Source organism: Temnothorax curvispinosus, unplaced genomic scaffold, assembly GCF_003070985.1.
Source record: "Temnothorax curvispinosus isolate PA1 unplaced genomic scaffold, ASM307098v1 QBEX01017148.1, whole genome shotgun sequence".
Taxonomy (NCBI): Eukaryota; Metazoa; Arthropoda; class Insecta; order Hymenoptera; family Formicidae; genus Temnothorax; species Temnothorax curvispinosus.
Genome location: NW_020226928.1, coordinates 39,825 through 62,837, shown reverse-complemented (window position 1 = coordinate 62,837; position 23,013 = coordinate 39,825). Strand labels below are relative to the sequence as shown.

The 23,013-nt window shown below is 40.4% G+C and overlaps 2 protein-coding genes across 9 annotated transcripts in view; one reads left to right on the top strand and one right to left on the bottom strand.

Annotated features, from left to right (window-relative positions):
• The window catches only part of LOC112467318 (histamine H2 receptor-like), a 170,808-nt gene extending 166,016 nt beyond the window's left edge, over nucleotides 1-4,792 (bottom strand). For 2 of the 8 annotated variants that reach the window (XM_025035894.1, XM_025035892.1), the window contains exon 1: nucleotides 3,374-4,792. The gene's annotated coding sequence lies outside the window, so the exon portion shown is untranslated. Of the gene's footprint in view, nucleotides 1-290 lie in introns of all 8 variants that reach the window. The other 6 variants (XM_025035893.1, XM_025035890.1, XM_025035891.1 and 3 more) reach the window with 6 other exon arrangements.
• Nucleotides 4,793-10,106: 5,314 nt separating this feature from the next.
• On the top strand, nucleotides 10,107-22,366 carry LOC112467322. The gene is made up of 10 exons (XM_025035909.1): nucleotides 10,107-10,344; nucleotides 11,939-12,113; nucleotides 13,349-13,466; nucleotides 13,586-13,730; nucleotides 13,805-13,892; nucleotides 14,254-14,626; nucleotides 15,728-15,764; nucleotides 15,828-20,276; nucleotides 21,890-22,031; nucleotides 22,224-22,366. The coding sequence occupies exons 1-8, from the start codon at nucleotides 10,272-10,274 to the stop codon at nucleotides 19,718-19,720; spliced, it is 4,902 nt and encodes a 1,633-aa protein (XP_024891677.1). The 5' UTR covers nucleotides 10,107-10,271; the 3' UTR covers nucleotides 19,721-20,276; nucleotides 21,890-22,031; nucleotides 22,224-22,366.
• The last annotated feature ends 647 nt before the right edge of the window (nucleotides 22,367-23,013 follow it).

Here is a 23,013-nt window from a genome sequence, read left to right as displayed (position 1 = left end):
ATATACACGTGCAAGCAATACGCATGACAAACCATGCAACGAATGGGCATACGAATTTACGCTGGTAAATGTCGGTTCACGCTGCGAAAGCGTGAGGAATTTTGTTCGCGTACGACGTCGTCGGTGACGCCGAGGGCCGAAGGCCGAGGGGCCGAGGACCCACTTCCGTCCACCGGCGCTACATCGTCGCGGTCCGCCGCCGGCCTGTGTATGCCATTGTCAGGAGTGACAAGCGACGACACCGACGCAACGCCGGGCGAGACAGAGAGCACACCACCTGTTACACGCACCCCGCTATTTACAAGCGACAACGTACCCCGCGTGCACTCCGTCGAATATTTACATATTCATTATATTCCACGCGCGCTTTCAAACGCCACGTCCGGATTGAGATCGATCGAGTAGACCGGCCGCGGGAGAGATCCACCTCGTATCCGCGCTTGCGTCGACGGAATTCGCGTTCGTCGTAATTCATTACGATAATTGAAACGCCGCGCCCGTGCGAGAGCGAGCACGCGCGCGCGCAATTAACGCGAGTCCCGCAATTGAAATATTTCATTTTGCGTGCGAGCTATATTATTCGCTTTATGGTCCGCAGAGAGAGAAAGAGAGAGAGAGAGAGAGAGAAAGCCGAGCGCATACGGCTATACATTACAACGGGGGCGACTTGGTAATATTACACCACCGCCGCCGCCGACGCCTCCATTGTCGGTCGTAATAGAAAGGCATTGTCGCATAAATTCATATTATACGATAACGGTGATACGTCGGTATCAGCTTCCTGTTTTAACGGCGTAAGAACCGTTAAAAGCGTTCCGTTCCGCAACGAGCGCTATCCGAATCCGCGCCGAAAATAGTCGCCTTTCTTGCCCGACGTCGTGTAAACGCGTGCAATGAATCATTCGCGAGCGTACACGCGCGTGTTCGCTGCGAAATTATCTCCGGTTACATCGCGCGCTACAGTTGAGTGCCACTTTGCAGATACGTTATGCCTGGTCTCGCGTTATTAAGAACCTCGAGAAATTTTCATGGCTACCTCACATTATATAGTTTCATAGTGTATTTTAAATTATCTCTCTCTACGTCGTATAATTCTTATCTGTTATATCATATTTTTTTCTCGTTCTATTTCCGTATCCGCGCTCAAGCCATTTACTGTTTACACCCTATGTGTGCGACCCTGTGGAATTGAAAATTATAAGAAGCTGTATCTTCTGTTTACGAGACTATTTTGAGATATTTTATGAAAATTTTGTTTGTGTCTACTTTTTTACATTCTTATTTTTCTTTATACATTATACGTTCTATCGGAATAAACGTATGTTCTATTATTATTTAAACTGTTAGCTTCTCATAATTTACCACACTACGTTTACAGAAGTTTACATGCACACGAATGTTTCTGTAAAAATTTAGCACAAACAGTTATTCTTTTTTTTTTTACTAATACGCATTGTAAGCCGCAAGTGAAATGTATATATTCAGATGTCATCAGCTTTTTAGCGTTAATGAATCGTGTAAAGAGCAATTTATCATCATCTGTCTAAATTTTGAATACGTATAAATAAAACATTGTTTCCCTTTGTAAGAAGAGTAGACAAACAAATCGATCGTGTGACATGTTATTTCAGCATTTTATTCACATCGTTCCTCTGTGTGTACCAGAACATTTAAAAACTGAACGATAATCATATATCATTCTATGTTGTATTAACACTAAAAAAGCTCGAGGCTTACTTCGATAGGGCATTCCAAAATGACAGAGAAATGGGAAAGATTGAAGAGGGTGGAGGGCAAAAACACAACAAGTTAAATTCCATCGATCAAAACACTAATTATTGTTGAATTGTAGTAAATAACACTGGAATTAAGCCAATAGGGAGGCGAGTTAAGTATCAAGTTATTTACTCATCTTCTCCATAGTCTCTCGTTGTGAAAAAGATAAGCAAGTAAATTGTTACTAGACTTGTCATGACTTCTGCGAATTTATACAAATAAATTTAATTATTAAAATCAGTACTTTCATTTTCCGATCGTTTTTCGTGCCGAGTTACGCGCGTTTACACAACTTTTTTTTATTTTATGATGCATTTTATTACGCGATTCTCCGGCTGTTCTTGTTGACGAAGAATATGAACTTTTCTGGAGTTATAACAAGGACTCTTTTTATATGGCATTCAACAGGTCATGGCAAATTTTTTATCTTCCGACGAAATTGATGAACGACATAACATTAAGGGTCAACAAAAGTCTTTATTATTTATCATTCGCGAACAGATGAGGAAATGTATTCAGTTTACAAAACGTGTAACATATATATTTCTACTTGAATATTCAAAGTATGGATAAATAATTTTTATATAAACACAAATATATTTATAGATATACATTATATTGTTCTATCAAATAGTTGACTAGACAAATTGAAGCGTGCATTGCTATGCCACAAGTCGTTCTTATAATACAAAATATTATATCGTTTTTTTTCTAGAGACAAGTCTAGGAAGCTATTTCTCAGTTTTAACATAAAGGCACTTGATTCCTTTCATATGAAAGCTATATAGATACATGCATTCATATTGCAAGGATACATCGGGGATACCAGAGTTTCCATCATCAGTTCGTATTCACATCGCGCATTTAACGTTAAATCTATCTGATGCTCATCCCACGATGTTACACATCGAATTCGATCTTCGTATTATAAATATTATAATATGTACATACATAAAACTTAGAATTGAACGGCAACATTCAGCGGTGAACGCGGCGCTAAATGAATACCGTATAAATTATAGGAAATCCAAGTGCTAAAAAATAGAAAAAACTCTTATAAATATCTGAACTGAGATTTAACTGTTTATGCCTAAAAAATATTTAACACGAATATAAAATTCTTTATAATTTGCTGTTTTCGGTATGCACTTGGAATCCTCCTTAATTTATGGCAATCAATCAGCGACGCGGGCACGGGTCGTTATCGTGTATCAAGAGATATCAAATCGGCGCCGGACAACACACCACCAACGTGCATACATCGATCATCTCAAGTAGCAAATATACACCAACAGTAAATTGCGTGCAAGCGTGTGATGAGTATACGTAAGAACGATTATGCAGAACATCGAACAAGACTGATCGCAGAGTACGAGCGAGCCGAGCGGAGGCGGGACGAGACCAGCGTGTCGGCCCGACATACCCCTCGTCGGGGTTGGCGTTACCCGCCGAAGCGTTTGCGTTGATCGTCGTCGCGCAAAGTCCGCGAGGCGCGCTCGCAGCGACACGCACCGCGGAACGTAGGCATGGCATCGCGGCGTTCATAATATGTATATCACGCAATCCAAAAAAGGAATCAAATGATCATTCGGTTTACCGGCGTCGTTCGGAACAACCCTCACGGACGTACATAGCATCACGTTCGAGCATCGTTATCTTCTCTGTCGTACGTTTCCCTCCCAGCCACCTCTCTATCTTTCCCCGTTCGCATCCTCTCTCTCTCTCTCTCTCTCTCTCTCTCTCTCTCTCTCGCTCGCTCTCTCTCCCCCGTTTTTCCGCGCTCTCGCTCTAACGCCCTCCCTGCCGGTAACAGACACCCCGACTCCACTTTCTCCCACTCCTGTCTCTCTCTCTCTCTCTTTCGTACCCTCTTTTATACACGAGAATGCACGCCCGAGGCGAAGTTTAAGGACCGTCACGCAAGTACATTTTCTTACACGAATGTCCACCTCGGAAGTCCCGCGGGCACGACGGACACGACGTCACGACGTCTACACCATCCTCCGTCCTCTTCTGCGTCGCGTATTCCGGTCTCTGTCTCCCTCTCTCTCTCTCTCTCTTTTTCTCTCTCCCTCTCTCTCGCTCCTTCGGACTCACTCCTCTATCCTTCGCGCTCTCGCTTGCCGTTGCACTCGCCCCTGCGGCCGTCGTCTCTCGATGCCGAGGGAGAGATCGGGGCGACGGACGATGGGAGAACTCGTGGAACGTGAAATCGAGATCTGTCTCGTAGCTGCGTGGCCGTGTGTCCGTGTAGCGTAGCACGTGAGTCGAAAGCGGCGAGGAGAAGACGGCGACGGTGCGATGGCTGGTGCACGGTACACGAGCGGCGGCGGCGTGGCGTCGTTGTGCGAAGGGCGAGCGTGATCGTGGGAACGAGAGAGAGAGCGACGAGATCGGCGACGGCGACGACGATGACGACGACGGCTACGGAGAGGGCGAGAGCGTGCATATACAGAAGAAGAGAAAGAGAGAGAGAAAGAGAGAAAGGCGGAGAGGGAGAGTAGAAGAAGGAGCGAAGGTGCGGAGGAGACAGATGGAGCAAGAGGAGGTGGCAGAGGTGGAAGGGGGGAGGAACGAGGTGGTAGTACTGCACTCGTCCGTCTCTCTCTTCCCGCGGCGACTGCGACTCGCGCACGGAAACTCGGAGTAGTCGCGTGCCTCCCGGACAGCGCCAGCACCCACGAGAGAGCAGCGAGATGATGGTGACGGTGACGGTGACGGTGACGATGACGATGATGATGACGATGACGACGACGACGACGAGAACGACGATGGAACGATGATCACGAAGCCGACGACGAGAACGACGAGGACAGACGGCGCTCGATCGAGAACGACCACAGCGACGACGACGACGACCAGAACAAAGGGAAACGTAGGATTGTCGCCAAATTTACGCCGACGGGAATGACGACGACGAAGATGACGACGATGACGACGACAACAACGAAAACTCCGACGACGATAGTGCTGTTCTAGGCGTCGCGGCGCTCACACACCGGCTCACTGAGCTCGAGGTGGGCGACACCGGCGGAACGGAGGATCACGGCTACGACCGACGAGGACCGAGAGAACGAGCCGGAGCTTTCCGACCGGAGGCGCAGGCGCGACGAGAGGCAGCCGTATAGCCGTATACGCGAGAGTGTATACCCGTCTCTCCGCGTTATCTCCCTCTCGGTCCTTCTCGCCTCTCGTCTCTTTTCTCTTTATCTCACCCCTTGTCCGCTTTTATACGCGAGCGCCGTATACGCCGTTTCTTTTAATCTTGACTCAATGCCCGAAGCGCTCTGTATACCCCAAGTCGTACGCTCTTTGGGGAGGGATCGTTGGATCCGGTAGTATATCGATAAATGTGGTTTCGCCCTCTTTCTCTTTCCTGCTCTTCTCGCCGTTTCTCCCTCTCTCTCCACCTATCAAATCGACCTTTTCTTTTACGCGCCATCCGTAGGACGTGCGCCGCGCTCCCTATATGAACTTGGAAAGGTCGATGGGATTTGGCGTGGGAGTCCGTTGGTCGGTGGTCGCTGTTGTTGACCGTCGTCGATGTCGTCGTGATTGTCGACGTCGTTGATGTTTGATGACACACTAGGTGCTCTGGGCGGCTGTACGGACGTGCTTGTCGAGCGGACCACGTGTGGTCGAGAGTTGTACTTCGCTTTGTGGTGCTATACTTCAGGACACGGTTCGGCGGTAACGAGCTCGAGAAGGGATGGGAATGGTCCTTTGAGCGATGTCGTAGGTCTGGTCTCTTCCCGCCTGGAGGATACTTCCGGCCCTTTTCCACGGGGCTTCCGGCAGCCCTTCTTCTCGACCGGTCCCAAGTGAGACTTCGTACCCGTGTGCGCGGGCAGGAAACTGACAGAAGCGCTGTTATGCCGCTGGAACATAATCGACGAGGAAATTACGTGTACCGTGCACGTCACATGCGACGCCGGTACACTCTTGCCGCGGCTAATTTACAGTACGTCCTGAAAGTACGAGCAAATTGCTTCCAGTAATTGCTTTTAGAAAGACCGCCGGCTACTTTTATTTCGCGCAAGTAGGTTAAAGTTATATTTTAAAGAGGGTTAATTTTTTCAAAGAAGGTGCTCGAAGCTCAGCTAAATTACATTGAACAATTATTCTAATTAGGCTATTATATGTAAGCGGTCTAAATAAGGCTGTTAAGAGCCGGCCTGCATATATAAGCGCTCACTTTGGGTTTGCATGCTAGCGTTTGATGAGACATTGGAATTTCGTACTTATTCGAATATGATTGCCATATGACATCGAATACGATTGAATTCTTATTGGAATCTAATTATATAACAATAATTATAAAATGGAATTATTAAAAGTCGCATTTTGCGCTGGATGTACGCAGAAAACGACCAAGATCAAAGTACCCGCGTCTAACGCGTGCAAAACAACGCCGAGTGAATTTCTAATTGTGAGAAAGGAGTGTTTTAATGACGATTTCAGGACGCGCAGTCAGATGAAAAACGCCTCGCGTACGGGTGACGGGAAATGCATACGCATTTCTGTTTCTCTTCCTGTGAGAAATTTAAATTGCTAGTTACTCCTTATGCGAAGTAAGAACGCTACGTGAATCTATTGATATAACGCGGTTTATGTTTTCGCAATTATACCGTTCCGTCGACCGACTTTTCTCAATTGCTCCGTATATTCGAGATGAAAAGCGCGCCCGGCGCGTTTCGCTTAATATGAACGACGACGTACCTAAAGCAGATAGTCTGAGACGCTTATGGCTCTCGAGCGATATTTTCAAAGTGCACGCCCGCGGAACGAGGAAACGCTCCGCGCCGGTCCCTCCCTCCCTTCCCTCCCTGCCGTACCATTGCCCGCCAGGTAAACAAGCTCTTTATACACGTACAACGCCGGCGTATGTACGACGCGGCACTGCAATTACCCTGTCTATCTTGTAGCGAGGTACAGAGCCGAGGCACGAGCAAAAAAAGGGAAAGCTTACCACTCGTGCACCGGCCGCGCCGCGCCGCGCCGCGCCGTGGAAGCTCCAATATCGAGATGTTTGAACGTAAAAATGCGCACCCTCGCCCGGTTACGTTATATCGTATCGTCAAATTATTTCGTGCGTACCCCGACAATCTCCCAATATTTATAAAGCACCCCACGCGCGTAGGCGTATCTCACTTTCCCTGACCTACGACCTTTCACATTCACTTTGCGGATGTTAAGCGAGAAATTCGCTTGACGGCCGTAAAATGTGAAGAATTTATTTAATCCAGATGATAAGATAAGACGGGTTTTTCTTTTTTTTTTACATTCCAAGAACGCAAATCCCGTCCAACGTGCACTCTAAGGACGACGTATGTATACTTGAGCTCGAAAACGAGATTCGCCCATTGACTTTATCGAGAGGCTTATTTTCGTATGCAGGCCTTGCGCTCACCGCCAAATACGGCTGTGACCCTCATTCCATGTTTACGCTGAATCCGATATCTCGATGATAAACGAGCTGAGACGTCAAAATCGGCTGGACACAGTGAGGACACATAGCCGTGAAGTGCTCGCGAAAGGATGCGCTTGTGCTTCCTGACCTCACTTCTAATTCTAAACGAGAAGTCCCTCGAAAAGTTATCTCCTAAATAACGTCACGTTACATGTAATAGTAATAAAAAAGAAGTCAAGTTTCCAAGTCGAGTTCAAATGGAACTGCTAACAAACTGCAAGCGCGGAAACTCAGATTTTTGATCAATTTACAAACTTAAAATTCGACGTATATATAGAAACACCGACATGCGTTCGGAAATATATTTTTTTTTCTTATTCATCTTGACCACTTATGTAAGTTTTTAATCATAATTTATTTCTAGCTTAATATATAATTAATGACTGAGTTTTATTTGTAACTTAAACTATACTGTTTCGTTTTTCGATTAATATGCTTTTATACTTAAGTCCGATCATTAACCATAGTTATTCATTCAATTGCGTTTGATTGATGCGCTTATGTATTTAACCATTTTATTATGAGATTACTAGTCAATTTTTTATTTATTTCTGATATCTACTCATCTTTTTATTTATTTTATGACATACAGTCTTATCAGATTGGTTCTTATTGCATTCTGAGGAAGACTAACAATAAGTAAGTCCAAACGTTAACTATTGATATCTATATTTGTTCTAATAAATCGGTTTTTATTTGAAATAACATCCATTGTTGTTGCCGTTTGACTTTTACACTTTATAGTGTTTGGAAATAATAGCGCAGCGTAGGCGTCCAAATCGATACCATAGCGAACGATCGTTACGTTCGAATCAATTTTCGCCTTCGCAGATTCGTTTATTCCGAGATGAAATCGAACGTACGCTCGCGTCGGCCGAGGAGGAGTCGCGCACGAGTGCCGGATACGAAACGCGCGATTCGCAGCGATTTTGTATTCGCGCGACTCGCGAGAATCGGCGGGGATGACGAATGTCGCCGATGGCGGCAACAAGCGGGCCATCGGCGGCGTTCGTATTGCGAAATATTCGACTCGCGTGCGCGCTATACCTGGGTCGGCATCCATCAAAACGTCCTGTACGTGCATGCGCGCGTCCCGCGTATCCTCGCGTATTCGCGCGCGCACGTGTCGGCCGGAGGAAGCCGGACGAGACGCAATCGCGAGGATCCGCGGGCGGATCGATGTGAATCGCGGCGCGAGAGGCGGCGCTGCTGGACCCGCGAAACGTATGAATATTCCGCGCGTGCATCGCACTCCGAATGCGGCACGGCGTGCACGCGGGTTCGCCTACGGCTTCGCCGGCGCGTCCGGCGAAGATATTGAACCCGGGATGCCCGCGAATCCGAACGGGAATTCTGAAAACGACTACGTGACGCGAAGTCACGTTCAAACGGCTCTCGATATTGGTTGCTCTATTCTCTATTGTACCTATATTTCAGAAGACAATCTCTACTTTGTGTTAAACTTAAAGTTTCTGGCAAAGCCTATATATCAAAATATTATTTCACATTGTTTATTTTGACTGTCCAGCAAACTTGATAAAAATTTGCCAATTTTTATTAATCATTTTCATCAATTTCAGTATATCGTCAATCTTAATTCGATGAGTATAATCGCTATTTGAATCAACGTGAGTCAACGAGAACATAGATCGTTTGTTCCCTCTTCCGATAGGATGGCAGTTGGGACAGCAGTATCGCCTTTTTACCTTCCCACCCTCCATTTTTCCCAACTCATAAGTCATTGCTGTATGGTCAACCGATACAACGCAACGGCGCGGGAGTGGGGGAGGAAAGTGGCATGCGCTCGCACACTTACGCGCCCCGATTATGCGAGGAGAGCGGGCGATTTCAAAATACGCTCCGTCGACTTCGGGAGCCGACTCCGAATCGATCGGAGTCTCGCTCTCCGATGCTCGCCACCGAATTCACGCGAATCTTGCGGCTATGTTAATATTCCCGAAGTGCGTATCGATATCCATTCAGCGGGAGAGCACCCTCTACTTGGACGCTCGCACGAAAATTGCGAGCGGGTATTGGATTTGAGTACCGTCGCTAGGCTAGGCTGGCGTGGATAGTAGGCTAGCGCGCGTGTGCTCCGTGCGCCGCAATTACTTAATTGCTCGTATCTGATTGGGCCCGCCGCGGGGGAGGGATAACGGTGTCCTCGGTTCGTGATTTGCGCGCCGCGCGTGCAACGCGCTTCCATTGGCCGGGTTACCTGGGCGGCCGACGAATCAGCCATTCATTTCTGGAACCCCCGCACTACCGGCGCTAGTAAACCCCGAGAGAGAGAAAGAGAGGGAGAAGGGATGAGAGAGAGAAAGAGAGAGAGAAGAAGAGGGAGCGAGAGACTAACGGCGGCAAAGTATGAGGCGCGCGCGCGCGCCAGAAAGAGAGGGAAGAGGAGAGAGAACGGCGAGTATCGAAGTTTCGAATGCGCCCGACATCGATAGCTAGCCGCCGTCGCCGCGCTGCGGCAACGTCGCGGCGCGTCCTCGCGACAGTATGAGGCCGACGCGCTCTCGCGTGTCACAGAAATCGTAGAACGACGAGACGAACCAAGGGGGAAGGGAGAGAGAGAAGCGGGAACGAAAGAAAAGAGGGAGAAAGGGGTAGAGAGGTGAGAAGGGACCAGAGCGCGAGCGGGAGAGAAATATCATCGTTACGAGACGGAGCGCGTCGTGACAAATGCCGGATAACGGATAGAAAAAAAAGAGAGAGAGAGAGAGGGAGAGAACGACGTAGAACAAGGGGGAGAAAGAGAGAAAGGGAAGGAGAGAGCCGAGAAGCGCCGGTCGGTGGTGGCCGGTCGGCGCGGCGGTGGGGCGCAGGGCACGCTCTCTCGCGGTAGCTGCGCCAAGCGCCAGTATCAATATGGCCGTTGACGCGAGTGCAGTGCGTGCAGAGACGTGGACGCGATAGTAGTCTCGGTTCGATCCCCCTAACATGAGGTATACTGCGACCAGGAGGGACGCTTTTACGTAATACCCGGATATAACGAACGTGCACGGCACGTACCCGTAAAATGAACTGCGCCGCGCCCGAGGCAGCCGCCGCCGCCGCCGCCGCGAGCGGCGAGCAGATCGGCGCGGTACAAGGTACGTGGTGAATCATCCTCTTCGGCCGCGTCGCCGCCGCCGCCGCGCGCGCGAGCGAGTAACGTGTAACACCGTCCGTGCCTTCACGACCGAGGGAACAACGACACGTCGTCCAACGTTTACCGGAATAAACGTTTTCTCGGAGAGACAGAGAGATCTCGCCGCGATCGATTCGCCGTTCGTCGCCGCTGTCATTCAACTGTAGCCCATCCGTCATCCGCGGACTCCGCGTTCCGAGCGCTAAACGCCACGCCGCGCGCGTGACTTTGCGGCCGCGTTTCTCGTCGTCCCGATAAAACGCCGCGCGACGAACGAGAGACCGAACCGCGCGGAGTTTTCCGAGTTTCGACGCCGACGCACGGCGCACGACGGGGTGCCCCGGTGCCCGCGACGACGTGACTCGAAAACCGAAAGTGTGTGGTGCGTCGACCGTTGCGGCGAGGGAGAAACGAACCTCCGCGCGCGCGTTTCCGTTCTGAGGGAACGAAAACGAAAACGCTCTCGTGCGCGGAGCACGCCGGAGTCTCGTGCTCGATGCTCCGACGCGCGCGTCCGACGCACGTTTCGCTTCGCTATTTCTTCTCTGAGAATAATTACGACGGGGCAGGGGGGAAGGGGAAGTCGTGAATGCGTCCGAGAGTATTCCACGAATTCGCTGGTCGTCCGACGTCCTTCCGAGGACAATCGATACCGTCCAAGGGATTTACTATCGGCGCGGGGTCTCTTTCGCCGACGACACCGCTTTTGTCGGCTTTTCGTGCCGGTGATTCGGCGCGCGGCCGATCGATGCGACTTCAATTCAGGAATTTCGGCAGGCGAGGTTTTACGAGTTTCAGAACCTAGAAGTCGGGTTTTTCACGGTGACTCCGAAAAGCACGAGCCTGTAGGACTCTCGTTCGTCTCGCCCTCCCTCGAAACAGTGAAACGGGAAACGAAACGTGGCATTCAGCTGTGAACGTTACGGAAATATACAACCGGCTTTTAGGCAATTTATAGTCTGCATGGGTCTCTCTCTCTTTCTCTCTTTCTCTTTCGGCACCTGCCGCAGCAGATGTTAAGAATGGTCAGGGTTGTAAGAAAATGATGAGCACAGTTCGGAAACGTGCGTGAATTACTTAAAACGATGTAGCAGTTGCCGATCTTTGTATGAAAACCGTTAAACGTTTCCTTTCTTTTTCCTTTAATCGGTGCGACGAATTCCGATTGCGAACTACCGGGATGAACGAATTCTACTAATAAATTCTGCTAACTCTAACAAATCGGATTATACGGCACGATATCGCGTCCGCATTGATCGGCATTCGCTCTCTCTCTTTCTCTTTCTCTCTCGCCATACCTACCGTTAAAATCGCGACGATTTCTTAGGCGGCGATATCTTTCCGAGCAGAAGGTTTAAACGCTTTCGGTTAAAACGCGATCTTCCAGCCGCGACGAAGATATTCGATATTCCATCGATATTTAATGTATTTATACATCTTTCGCGGCTTTTCTCGGCTTACGGGAACGCGTTGCTCGTTGCTCGTTCCTCGTTCCTTTGTGTCTTATGTGACTGGAAAACATGTTAAAAGATTCGCACGTCTGGATTGATGTTTAGATATCAAAAACGCAATGTTTAACAATGACGGAGGGTCTAAACTAAACAGTGACGATGCAAAATCAACAATTATAGAGTTATTTCCATGGGTCTCAGAATTTAAGAAAATGTGCAAATGTATATACGCAGACAAACGTATGGCTTCTTTGACAGCGCTTATGCAGTACTATATCAGGTAATCTACCCTCAGTATTTTGTAATACTAGACGCAGTTCACCAGTATTATCATCCTGAGCACTGGTGTCATAATACTGTTGCATGTGTGTTATAATGTACGTTCAATGTGTAGCAATAATTGATATCCTCCGTTTAGAAATAAGCAACAGATTTATTTGCATGAAGGGTGGAATTTGAGTTATTGGAATAACTTGGGAAAACTTTTAATCAGATTATATATTCAACCGAACCATATTTTTACCGATATTTTTTTTATTAAAATATTGATGAAATATATTTTTGATACTATATGTATATTGTATTTTTCTATAATAATTTTCCTGATAAAAGTTAATTATTTAAGTAAATAATTATAATATACATTGCAATAGCGGAAGAGAGAGGTAAAATTTAAATTAAAAATGATTGTTTTAAAAGCAACAACGTTATTTAACAATTCCCTATTACAAATGCGAAGGCAAAGATAATAATGGTCTTAAGCTTTTAATAAATTTTTGAAATAGAATGTGATATATGTAATTCAAAATTTAAATGGCAATATAATTTATAACATTAATAAAACAATTTTTGCAATATAGAGTTAATAAACTTTTGTATAACTTTTTAAATGTAATTGAATAGCTTATTTTGAAGAGTTGCTATTGTTGCTGCTTTTCTATTAAATTGGAAAACGTAGCTATATGCATTACATACACTAAGCTTCCTCTATGTGATATCATTATTGAACTGATCTTGAGGGTCATCCCGCTATTGCATCGACCCTCTCAATTACTTAATCAGATTGTGTCTGAAGGTCAAAAAAATATTGTCTTATCTATTACAATGCAGTGTTAAAACCGCGAAGAAAGTATTTAATCATTTACTTACTAGCGTAATTTATAAATGCACGATTTTAGATTATTAGAAACATTATATCGTTTCATTAGGTTATTCCATCTTATGAAAATGTTACAAGCTACTTAGATTCTGATATCGTATATTATATAGAAAAATAAGTGTTTCTTATTTAGAGAATTTAAAAGTATATATAAAAATATAAATTATATATTTACACATCGCACATATCTGTTTGCTTTGTAAATGTTTAAACATATCTGTTGTTTATTCTTCGCACATTCCAAATATAATTCCAAATATGCAGAAACTTTTTAACGTTACATACCGAACGTCTAACATTAACATATTGTACATTTGTTATACAGCAAATGTATATCTTTCATATTTTTATTACAGAAATGTAAGTATCAGTGTGAATGAATGTTATACAAAGCCTTTACGAGCAGCAAAGTTGAAGGATTCTATTAGTGAAACCTTACTTTTGTTCTTATATATCTATCGCGAGCTTTCTGAGGTAAGTTCAGCGGCCTGTTATGTTATATCACATTTGTGTATAATCCTCTTTTCACTGTACATAGCTTTTTGTACTAGTACTAACCACGTTTAAACAAACAAGATTTATCTTGTTTTCAGGACCGTAATAGATCTATTTACTTAAATAATATGTCCGATTTATTGGCATTGTACATAGATATGGAATTAAAAGCTTCAAAAAAAAGTAAAGAAGATCATAGCAGAATTTGTACAAGACTTACTTCTTGTCTTTATGTATATTTAGGTATGTATTTTATACGTTTCTTAATTTACTGATTTAATTGATAATAATAAAATATTTCTCTGTATTTTATCCAGAACATTCCACAGAGCATTTGTTAGATACTTTGATAAAAACACAGTTTATGTGCCGGGGTTATCACCGTATTTTAGATCCAATAATAACGTAAGTATATAATTAGTAATATTAACTAGAAACTCTCGACATTTTGCTACATTATCTCTATTATTATACATTAACCAATGAATTGCCGCATAAAGATATTATACATATTATTTAAAATATTCAATATTCTATAATGCATGATTATCTTTAAATTACTACTTGTTACAAACGTACTTTACGCAATTCTGTTTAAATAAATTTTAATTTACTCCAAAATTGATATTAAACACGAAATATATTTAAAGACTTATTTTTTTATATACTTTTATTAGAGAAAGTATGCATACAAAATTTATATATTATTATGTATAAAATGTATATAAAATTTCTTATATTATTATGTTTTTTTATCTGATTTCAGAAAAGTAACTGAAAATATCCCAACGCCTCCCGAATCAAATATTATGTACATTCGTTATCTTCTTATTTATTGTCTTTGGAAGAAGATAAATAGCGATAGAACTGTGAGAAGTCAAATTATTACAACCGCAATTGCCTCTCTGAGAGAACCACCAGCGACTTTCCCACCATGCGTGTTAGAAGATGTATTACCAAAAGTGCCAAAGTGTGAACCAAATCCAGCAAAATATCTGATGAAGCAGAAATTTGACATAAGAAAATGCTGTGAATTATTTATACAGTTCTGTAGAGAAAGCAGAGGAGGTACATGGCAGCAAAAAAGTGAAAATACATCTACAATTCCAAGCTCATCCAAGAGGACTACTTCACAACTGGTAAATATATGGTATCCTAAGATCTATCATGACTATACTTAATACTATACTCTTGAGATTATTTTGAAATAAAAATCTTAATAAATACAAAAATAACGAGGCTATAATAGTTTTTAAATGACAAATGTTTGAAGTTGACCAGTTAAATTCTCCGAAATTCACGCTTTATGGAGGTGCACATAGAACTATATCAATCTTGAGAATAATTGATGCTTGAAAACACTTCTATTATTGCCATCCCTGAGCGTGTGAATCTCGGATAAAGTGATCTCAATAGTCATTAACAGGTGTCACAATAAGTCTGAGATAGATTAACCCTATATATGTTGTCATTATCATATGTTAAATCTTACTTAATATATGATATATAAGTTAGAAAATTACTTTTATACAAATTATCAAAGAATCTTTTTACATAGAATCCCTATTTAGTTTGTTGCCATAATTAGTAGAGCTTTATGTATGTAAGGACTTTTTCTTTAGGGGTTACAGAACCCTGACAGGAGTAAAAATGGGACAAAAAATTTAAAAACTTGGTAAAGTAAAAGTATTAATACGCATATAAATTTTTTTATTATGTATGTCTTAAGTACATTGAACAATATATTAGTGTAAAAAATTTGATTTTATGATGAATATTAACATCACTGTGTTCATTTTAATTTATTGCTTTTTTTTAACCACGATAACTTGAGAACATTTTTTATTCGATTACTTTAATATTTCGCACAAATGTTTATCATAATTATCTGCATTGGTTCATGCAGGCTTGTTTCAAATTTCCGTTTTTTATTGATTTATTTTATAAGCACGAATTTATTAATGAACCGATTAAAATATTTTTTTTTTCAAAATTTGCTCCGTGAACCGATAATTATAACTCTAATAAATAAAAAAATGTATTGATACTGATCTCAGATATATTAGATTACAACTTTTTACAACTCATCAAATTTTTCCTAATTTTTACTCTTGTCAAGGTTCTGTAACCTCTTAAATATAATTTAGTATTTTTTTTCATTAAGAAGATATTTTTGAATAAAGAAAACAGTTTTGAAATTATTCTGACAAAGAAATAATGAATTATATGCATATTTTTAGCTGGGAATTACATCACGCGAAAATAAAAATATGGAGCGTATCGAAAATAAATTTATTTCTTCAGATAAAGATATAAAAAATAATTCTGCTTTGTCAAATAATTTAAAGTCTTCAAATTTAACAGAACAAATAAATGTTAAACCTTTAGGCACAATTTGTACAAATATTTCTGTAACACGGACTATCTCTAAGTCGATAAAACCGAAAGTGCTTCCACGGAAGAAGGCTAAAAAATCTAATAAAATTCTAATAATCGACCTTACAACTGATATCGCTTCCGAACGATGTATCAAAAAGAGGAAATCGAGAAAAGTTGCATGGCTCGAAGAAGCTAAGAAGAAACTTGATACAAAGGCGATAAGGGCGTCACAGAAGATTAAAAATCAACAAATGACGGAAAATGTAAACTTTTTGAAGAAAATGACTCTTAATCAGCAATTGGAAGATTTAATTCAACCCGAACATGCCACAGAAAATACAACTTTGAAGAATGATTTGAGTGCATCTACAATACAGGATATGAAGTTAAGTAATGAAAAAATAACGAAGAAATCCATGCAACATCTTGATACAAAACATAAAAATACATCAGTCAATGGTAACACAGTATCTACAAAACAATCGGTAGACACGAATAGCAATGGCAAAAGTGAAACTGTTGGGACGATGCACTGCACAGTCTCTTCTTCTGTAATCGTTGATAGACCACAGTCTAATAAATTTAAAGTTTCTAAAAATTCGTTATTGGATATTTCGAATGACGCTAATAAAGTTAGCAAATGTCATGATGTTAATTTGGAAGCAAAGAATGATGAGAAAATGAACGATAGGCATAATACACAGACTGTGATTAAACGACTGATAGAAAAAGACACTCCGCCTGAAAGTGAAATCTGTAAAAGAGTTGAAAGTTTAAGGAAAATCTGTGATTTAGGAACAGAGCGCTCTAAAACTGTAAATACTCCTTCGATATGTGCCCAAGATGATTCCAAAGATGAAGATGATAGCTCTAATCATAATACTAACTATCTTAGTACAACTAAAGATAAGTTATCCCCATATGTAATTTCATCTCTGGAGCATACACATTGCAGAAATAATATAAAGGATAAAACAAATGACGAAAGGATAGAAAATTTTGGTAACAATGAGAAACGTGTTCAGGAAGATACTCATGAAACGATAAGTAACGAAACACAGTGCTTGAAATCAACCACAGTTGATAGCGAGTTAAGTAAAGAGAAATTTGCAGTTTCCACGACAGCAACTGAAACTCGTACTACAACAACTATGAGTAATGTGGAAATATTAATAAATGATGCAACAGAATCTGAGCGGTTGCAACAATCATGCATTACTGAAAATACAAGGCACTCACAGGAATCTGAATCTCAAGATAAATATGTATCAACAAGCCACGATGTTGCAAATAACGCTGTAAGTATTAGTATAATGAATGAAGACCATTCTAATGTACAAACAGATTTAAAAGTTGGTACATGCATCGAAGTAAGCAGTGACATAAGGAATAATAGCAGATTCTCTAATCATAAAATCAAAGAGACTATTTTTGAAAATCACACAGCTGATAAGAAAAATATTTCTAATATTCTCGACATGTCACTGTGTTCAAAAGAAGAAGGAGTCAATGATGAGGAAGATATCGACTTGAAAGCAAATCATAAAGAAGAAAGCACAGAAATTGAATCTAACAGGAATTGTAGAGAACGTAACGTAGAGGAATTAGGAAGATCTTCTGTGCTGTGCAAAAAAGTTGACCAAATGCATGATCACAAATCACCGAAAGAATCGTACAAGATATCACATATGAAAAATATTCAGGATTCATCGGAGGATAAATGTATCATTCAAGATTCAGAATTACATGATAATATAGATGGACTTTCGTTATTAGCCAATGTTATCGCAAGTCAGCATGTATCTCATCTAAAAACCGAACGCGAGTTAAAATACGAACAAATCAAAGTCAAAGATTACGCGTCGTTAAGAAGCTCTCCTTATAATCAAACTACGGATGATGAAGCTGATACCAATGACTCATCGAATACCGTTTCTCAAATTTTGGAGAATCCAACCACTGAAGTCATCAATAGAATAGTTGGGATTTATCCAGAGGACGCGTTAGACAAAGTAGCACTTCACGTTGAAGTGACATCGACAACTGATCCTGATGACCGCGAAAACGATCCAAATAATAGCGTGTCGCAAATTGTTGAAACTACTATTAATTACGAAACAGACACAATATCCAACAATTTAAGTATGGTGGAAAACAATGTGCAGTCAATAAAGGAGAATACGAACGTTATATTAAACGGTGAAACAGTCGTGCTCTTACAAAAGTCTCCCAATAGTAATTTATACATCATCAATAAAGCAGTGGAAAATGCACGAGATCATAACAGTGACGATGAGAGCTGTCCAATGAAAGAAAAGAGCTGGATGTTCCCACCGGAAGATTGTGCGTCGTTTGAAGTTGTTAATACGTCAGAGCATATTTCGTTTAATTTGGATCTGCCGCAATACAACAAGGAATTATCGTGCCAAGAAAATAAATATTCCGTCGCAAGGAACAAAGGTATAAAAATCGAGCCCGAGGAGGAAAGCAGCTTAATGAGCATCACGGAAATGAAATCTTACGGTAAGAAAGGTTCATTGTCGGCTGACGTGTTACCCGCAACATCGCAGATCTATCAGGACACGAACATCGCGAATGTGAGCATCAGCAAGTCGGTCGATAAACGAAAATCCAAGTCGATTCTCACGTATAGGCAGAACATTAAGCAAGAGTTCAGCAATCATATTACGCCGAATTGTGGAATACAAGGGTGCAACGGAATACATTCGCATCCGCACGAAGTGATTGACCCGCAACATTCGTTACATATTCCGGTCACCCATCCCACGACAATACCTTCGATTTACGGGAACTGCGCGGCCGGCACTGATCTGTGTATGCCGTATCACAAGCATTGCACCTCCGTGTCGTGTAGTTTACAGATTAATTCTACTACTTCGCTCCATTCCCATACGAAATCCGCTAATTCATGCGGAAGATCGCACTGCTCATGTCTAAATTGTACGTATGACATAGTCACGCATTGTAGACAGTGTATACACCCTGCTACAGACTCCCACGTGTCTTGCATTGAAAGTAATTCTTATTTTTTGCCCACACATTCATCAGTACAAACATCCGCCGTCCAAGAGCACGATAGGACAAAAAGCGAAGCGGTAATAAGTAAATTGTACGACGATCAAATATTGCGTAAACGAGTACTACAAAATAATACGTTGCAGAAGCTGGATGTGCCACGCGAGCCAGAGAAGTTATTCGAGAAAGACATGGAGAACAAGTTGCCGCTGAAAAAGAGATTGAAGGCTCATGCTATGATGTCAATGGCATATGAGAAGGTACCCATCAAGACGGAAAAATTGGATAACTATCCTGGAATTCCCATGATGTCCATAGCAGCCTTAGAAACGATAGATGGTACACAGAAACGTCCCGCGCAAATCATTAAATCATCATACGAATTATCTCCTAGTGAAGAGGATAATCCACACGGCAGCTATCATTTTAACTCGAATATAGTGCGACGGGATTACTACAAAGATATGCACATTTCTAATGCACATCATAATCTTACGAAAGAAAGTACAAGAAATCACGAGCGTCAGTTTCGACCGAACGGTGATCAGCCTAACGCAGTGTGCCTAGAAAGTTGTCAGGACAGGACACCTGCGCAGCGGAGAGACGTCACGAATCCAACATCTCTGAAACGTATAGCAACGGAGACGATCGAGCAGGATAGCGCGTGTAAAAAGGCGAAGAAAACGCAGTCGTCTATTAGACAAACGAGAAGCTCAAAAAGAAACGTTCCTAAGGTAAATTATTGTTACACCGATGTTGATCCAGAATGGAATCCGTCCGGTGAGTCAAAACGAAGACGTAAGAAGCCTAGTCGATGATCAATACTATTTCATTACGAGAAGTCATTGCTGTAAAAATGAAAGAGAAAAAGGAAGCAACCTGTATAGAGGACAAATGTGTTCTTCAAGCTGTGGCACTGTAAATCTGTAAATATATGTACAAAGTGGAAACGAAAACAACTCTTCCTAGGAAGATTTAGAGATAGATCGTTCAGCAGCGTGTTCAAGATTAGCGTCAGCGAAGAGTTACATTAGCTATATAGAAGACTCCTGCATAAAATATTTTTGATGTTTGGTTAGATATCGCTAGAAGCAAGTTGTAGAGAATTTTATTCCGTTGAACCATAGTTTAGACATATTCAGTTGCGACAGTAAGCGTCGGCATCTTTATTTATGATCACGTAATCTATCGGTATATCCTTGGCTGCGGAAAATGACACATTTCACGATAAAATTGTCGTAAAATTAGAGAATATATGTTTTAAAATTAAATTTTTATTAAATTATTTCTTTACAATGTTTTATTTCGTTTGATAACAGTTTAATATAATTTTTCTCATTAAGTTTTAGAAGCCGTGTTATTCGTAATGCGAAAGTAAGTATATAAAAATTAGTACATTAAAATAATGAATAAATGCGTTTATTTATAACGTTATTTTATTTTTTATGTACACTTTCTTTATTACATCTATATATTTTTTTAGATTTTTTCTTACGCATATTTTTTCCTCAAATTTTAAAAACTTGTCTCACGATTCGGTACGATGTATATCATATACAAAAAGTAACAAATACATTAATTATAGCATTTAAATCAACTTATAAAGCGGTATTCATAGTCAGATATTTAAGATATGACTATAAATATCAGCCTTAGATTTGTTTCATTTCGTTCACAGGCATTGTGGTTTTTTTTAAAAATCTGAAAAATGTAATTTTTTTTATATCACTTTGGTACGTACGACTTCTACAGTTTCTCACACGATGGCATCGTTTCTGTAAACAAAATATAATGTGTAGCATATACTAATAGGTCTGTTCTTTTTCGAACAGAACAGACCTAATAATAAGTTGACACATTTGGTTTTACTTTATTTTGTTTCACGGTCGATAAATATTTTTGTGACTTACTTAAATAATATTCTACTCCACATCGATAAAATACGCGGATCTCTTTCACTAAGCACATGACGGTTAATAACATATAATACCTGTTGCACATCATGGAAGGAGCCACGTTGCTTTTCACATTTGAGTCAACTCTCTTCAAAAGGCAGCTATTATTTTAATCACATGGAAATGATATATCTTCTTTTTACACCATGATTTAAACTAGAATATTGCATTTGTCTGAAGCTGGAAGTTTAGTTTACACTACCTCTTTTGAAAAAGCGACTGTTAGTAGCGAGTAATGATGATTTATTTGTTAGGAAATTGACATTATTTTTTTGCTAAAGCTCTTCAAAGTCAAATGATAATGACATTTGCAAGCGCTTTTAGTATAAAAGCGAGCAAAACAAACTTAACAACTTTAGCAGTATATGCAATGCTGCTATGTTGTTGGTTGCGCTTTTCGCAAATTAAATGGCCTGATTTTTTACTCTACTGTCATAACTGGATATGTTAAACTATGGTTTAACATCGTCTGTCTCTACTCCTTGCGATATTGTAAATGATATAAGGCTTTGTAAGATAATATTTAAATTTAATGTTTTTCTATTGTCATGGTTGCAGCGACGTTTGTCGCTAACTATAATTTTCTTAAGCATAAAATTTTTTAAATTCTTGTAAATTAAGATTCAAGTTTCTGTACAGTTTTTCGTATAAATATATATTATACATATATGTACATACATAATCAATGCCAAACAAAAACTTATTTGATGGAAACGTATCTTGAAGTAATATCATTTTTAAGGTAAGGTAATTTTATATAATAGGATAGTTTGCAATTTTGAATTGTTTGCTGACGCGTAAAGAATGCTTGAGCAAAATGATATAAAATCAAACATATCAAAAATATTATGTATAAATGTTTATGTTTACATAGATTATTAATCATATCATTATTATTATGTTTTTACATGTCATTTCTCTTTACTCTTATTACAATTGTAGAATAGAAAGATACTACAAATATTATTATTGTATTTTATTCTGTATGAATGATTCATGATGATAAATAATTATGTATAAATTTTTCTCCAGGTTCCTGAAGAAGACAAATTTAGATTCAGGAATGTAATACGACCAGGTTGACGATTGAAAGTTAAAAATGTATAAAATCTAAAAATACAAATTCATTGAACACAAACAGGATACACAACGTACCAGGAGCATGTTTGCATAGGTATTTCTACACTATCATGTAATATATATTGATAGCATTCTGTATCATAAATATCTGACAAACGATACTAAATCTCGCAGTTCTGGTATTATATTTAATCGCGATATAATAGCTTTTCCGATTTGTTATAATTTCATAGAGATACACATACGGCTTCACACATATTTTTATAGCATATGTTTTGTATTTCAGATTAATTACCCGCTTATACTTGAATAACTTTGGGCAAGTGTTTAATGCAAGCACATAATGTCAATAAATTCGCCAAATGGTGCAAAATTATTTGTATTGCCGTACAATTATAAAAAACTGGAAATGTTTAATTTCTTCCACAATCTGTCCTCTTATTATATATAGAGATGCAGCCCTATATTATATCAAGAAAAAAAGCTATTGTTTAATATAAACTTATATACATACAGGTACCTATCAAAATAAGTAGAGTAGTTGAGTCAGCCGATTCGTACGATAACAAGAAACTTCAGGTCCCGTTGAAAAAGAAAGAAGAGATAGTATGCTACGTAATTGAAAGTAATCCATATATTTTTCTTGTAATACAAATGTCCATCTTTCGTTAAAAAACGCGAGCTACGCGAGGGCTACACGAGCTACGTATTCTAAAAAATAAAATGACTAATCGAGCTTGATAAATAAAATGAAACTGAGGCATGCAAGGAAAAATGCACAATTTAGATATCGATAGTTACCAAGATAGAAAAGCTTTACAACTAGCAAGCATCGTATAGCTTGTTCCTATGTAATTATTTAGTATTTCAGTTCATATGTCTGGAATCTTACTTTAAGAACCGATTAACATTAATATATGGCATTTAATTAAATTATATTAAATTTAACATAACATGAATTTTATGAGGTAAATTTTTAAGAACAATATAATTTTTAAATGCTGTATATTATATTCTAAATGGTTCTTATGAAAAAAAATGCTCATGTGTGCTCATTCAATTTAATATTTATATCT

Excerpts from the sequence above, each read along its gene's own strand:
- LOC112467322 (XM_025035909.1), top strand. The coding sequence starts at position 10,272 with ATGAACTGCGCCGCGCCCGAGGCAGCCGCCGCCGCCGCCGCCGCGAGC. Across the intron at positions 12,114-13,348 it reads CTTATGCAGTACTATATCAG|AAATGTAAGTATCAGTGTGA; the intron begins GTAATCTACCCT and ends TTTTTATTACAG. Across the intron at positions 14,627-15,727 it reads AGAGGACTACTTCACAACTG|CTGGGAATTACATCACGCGA; the intron begins GTAAATATATGG and ends GCATATTTTTAG.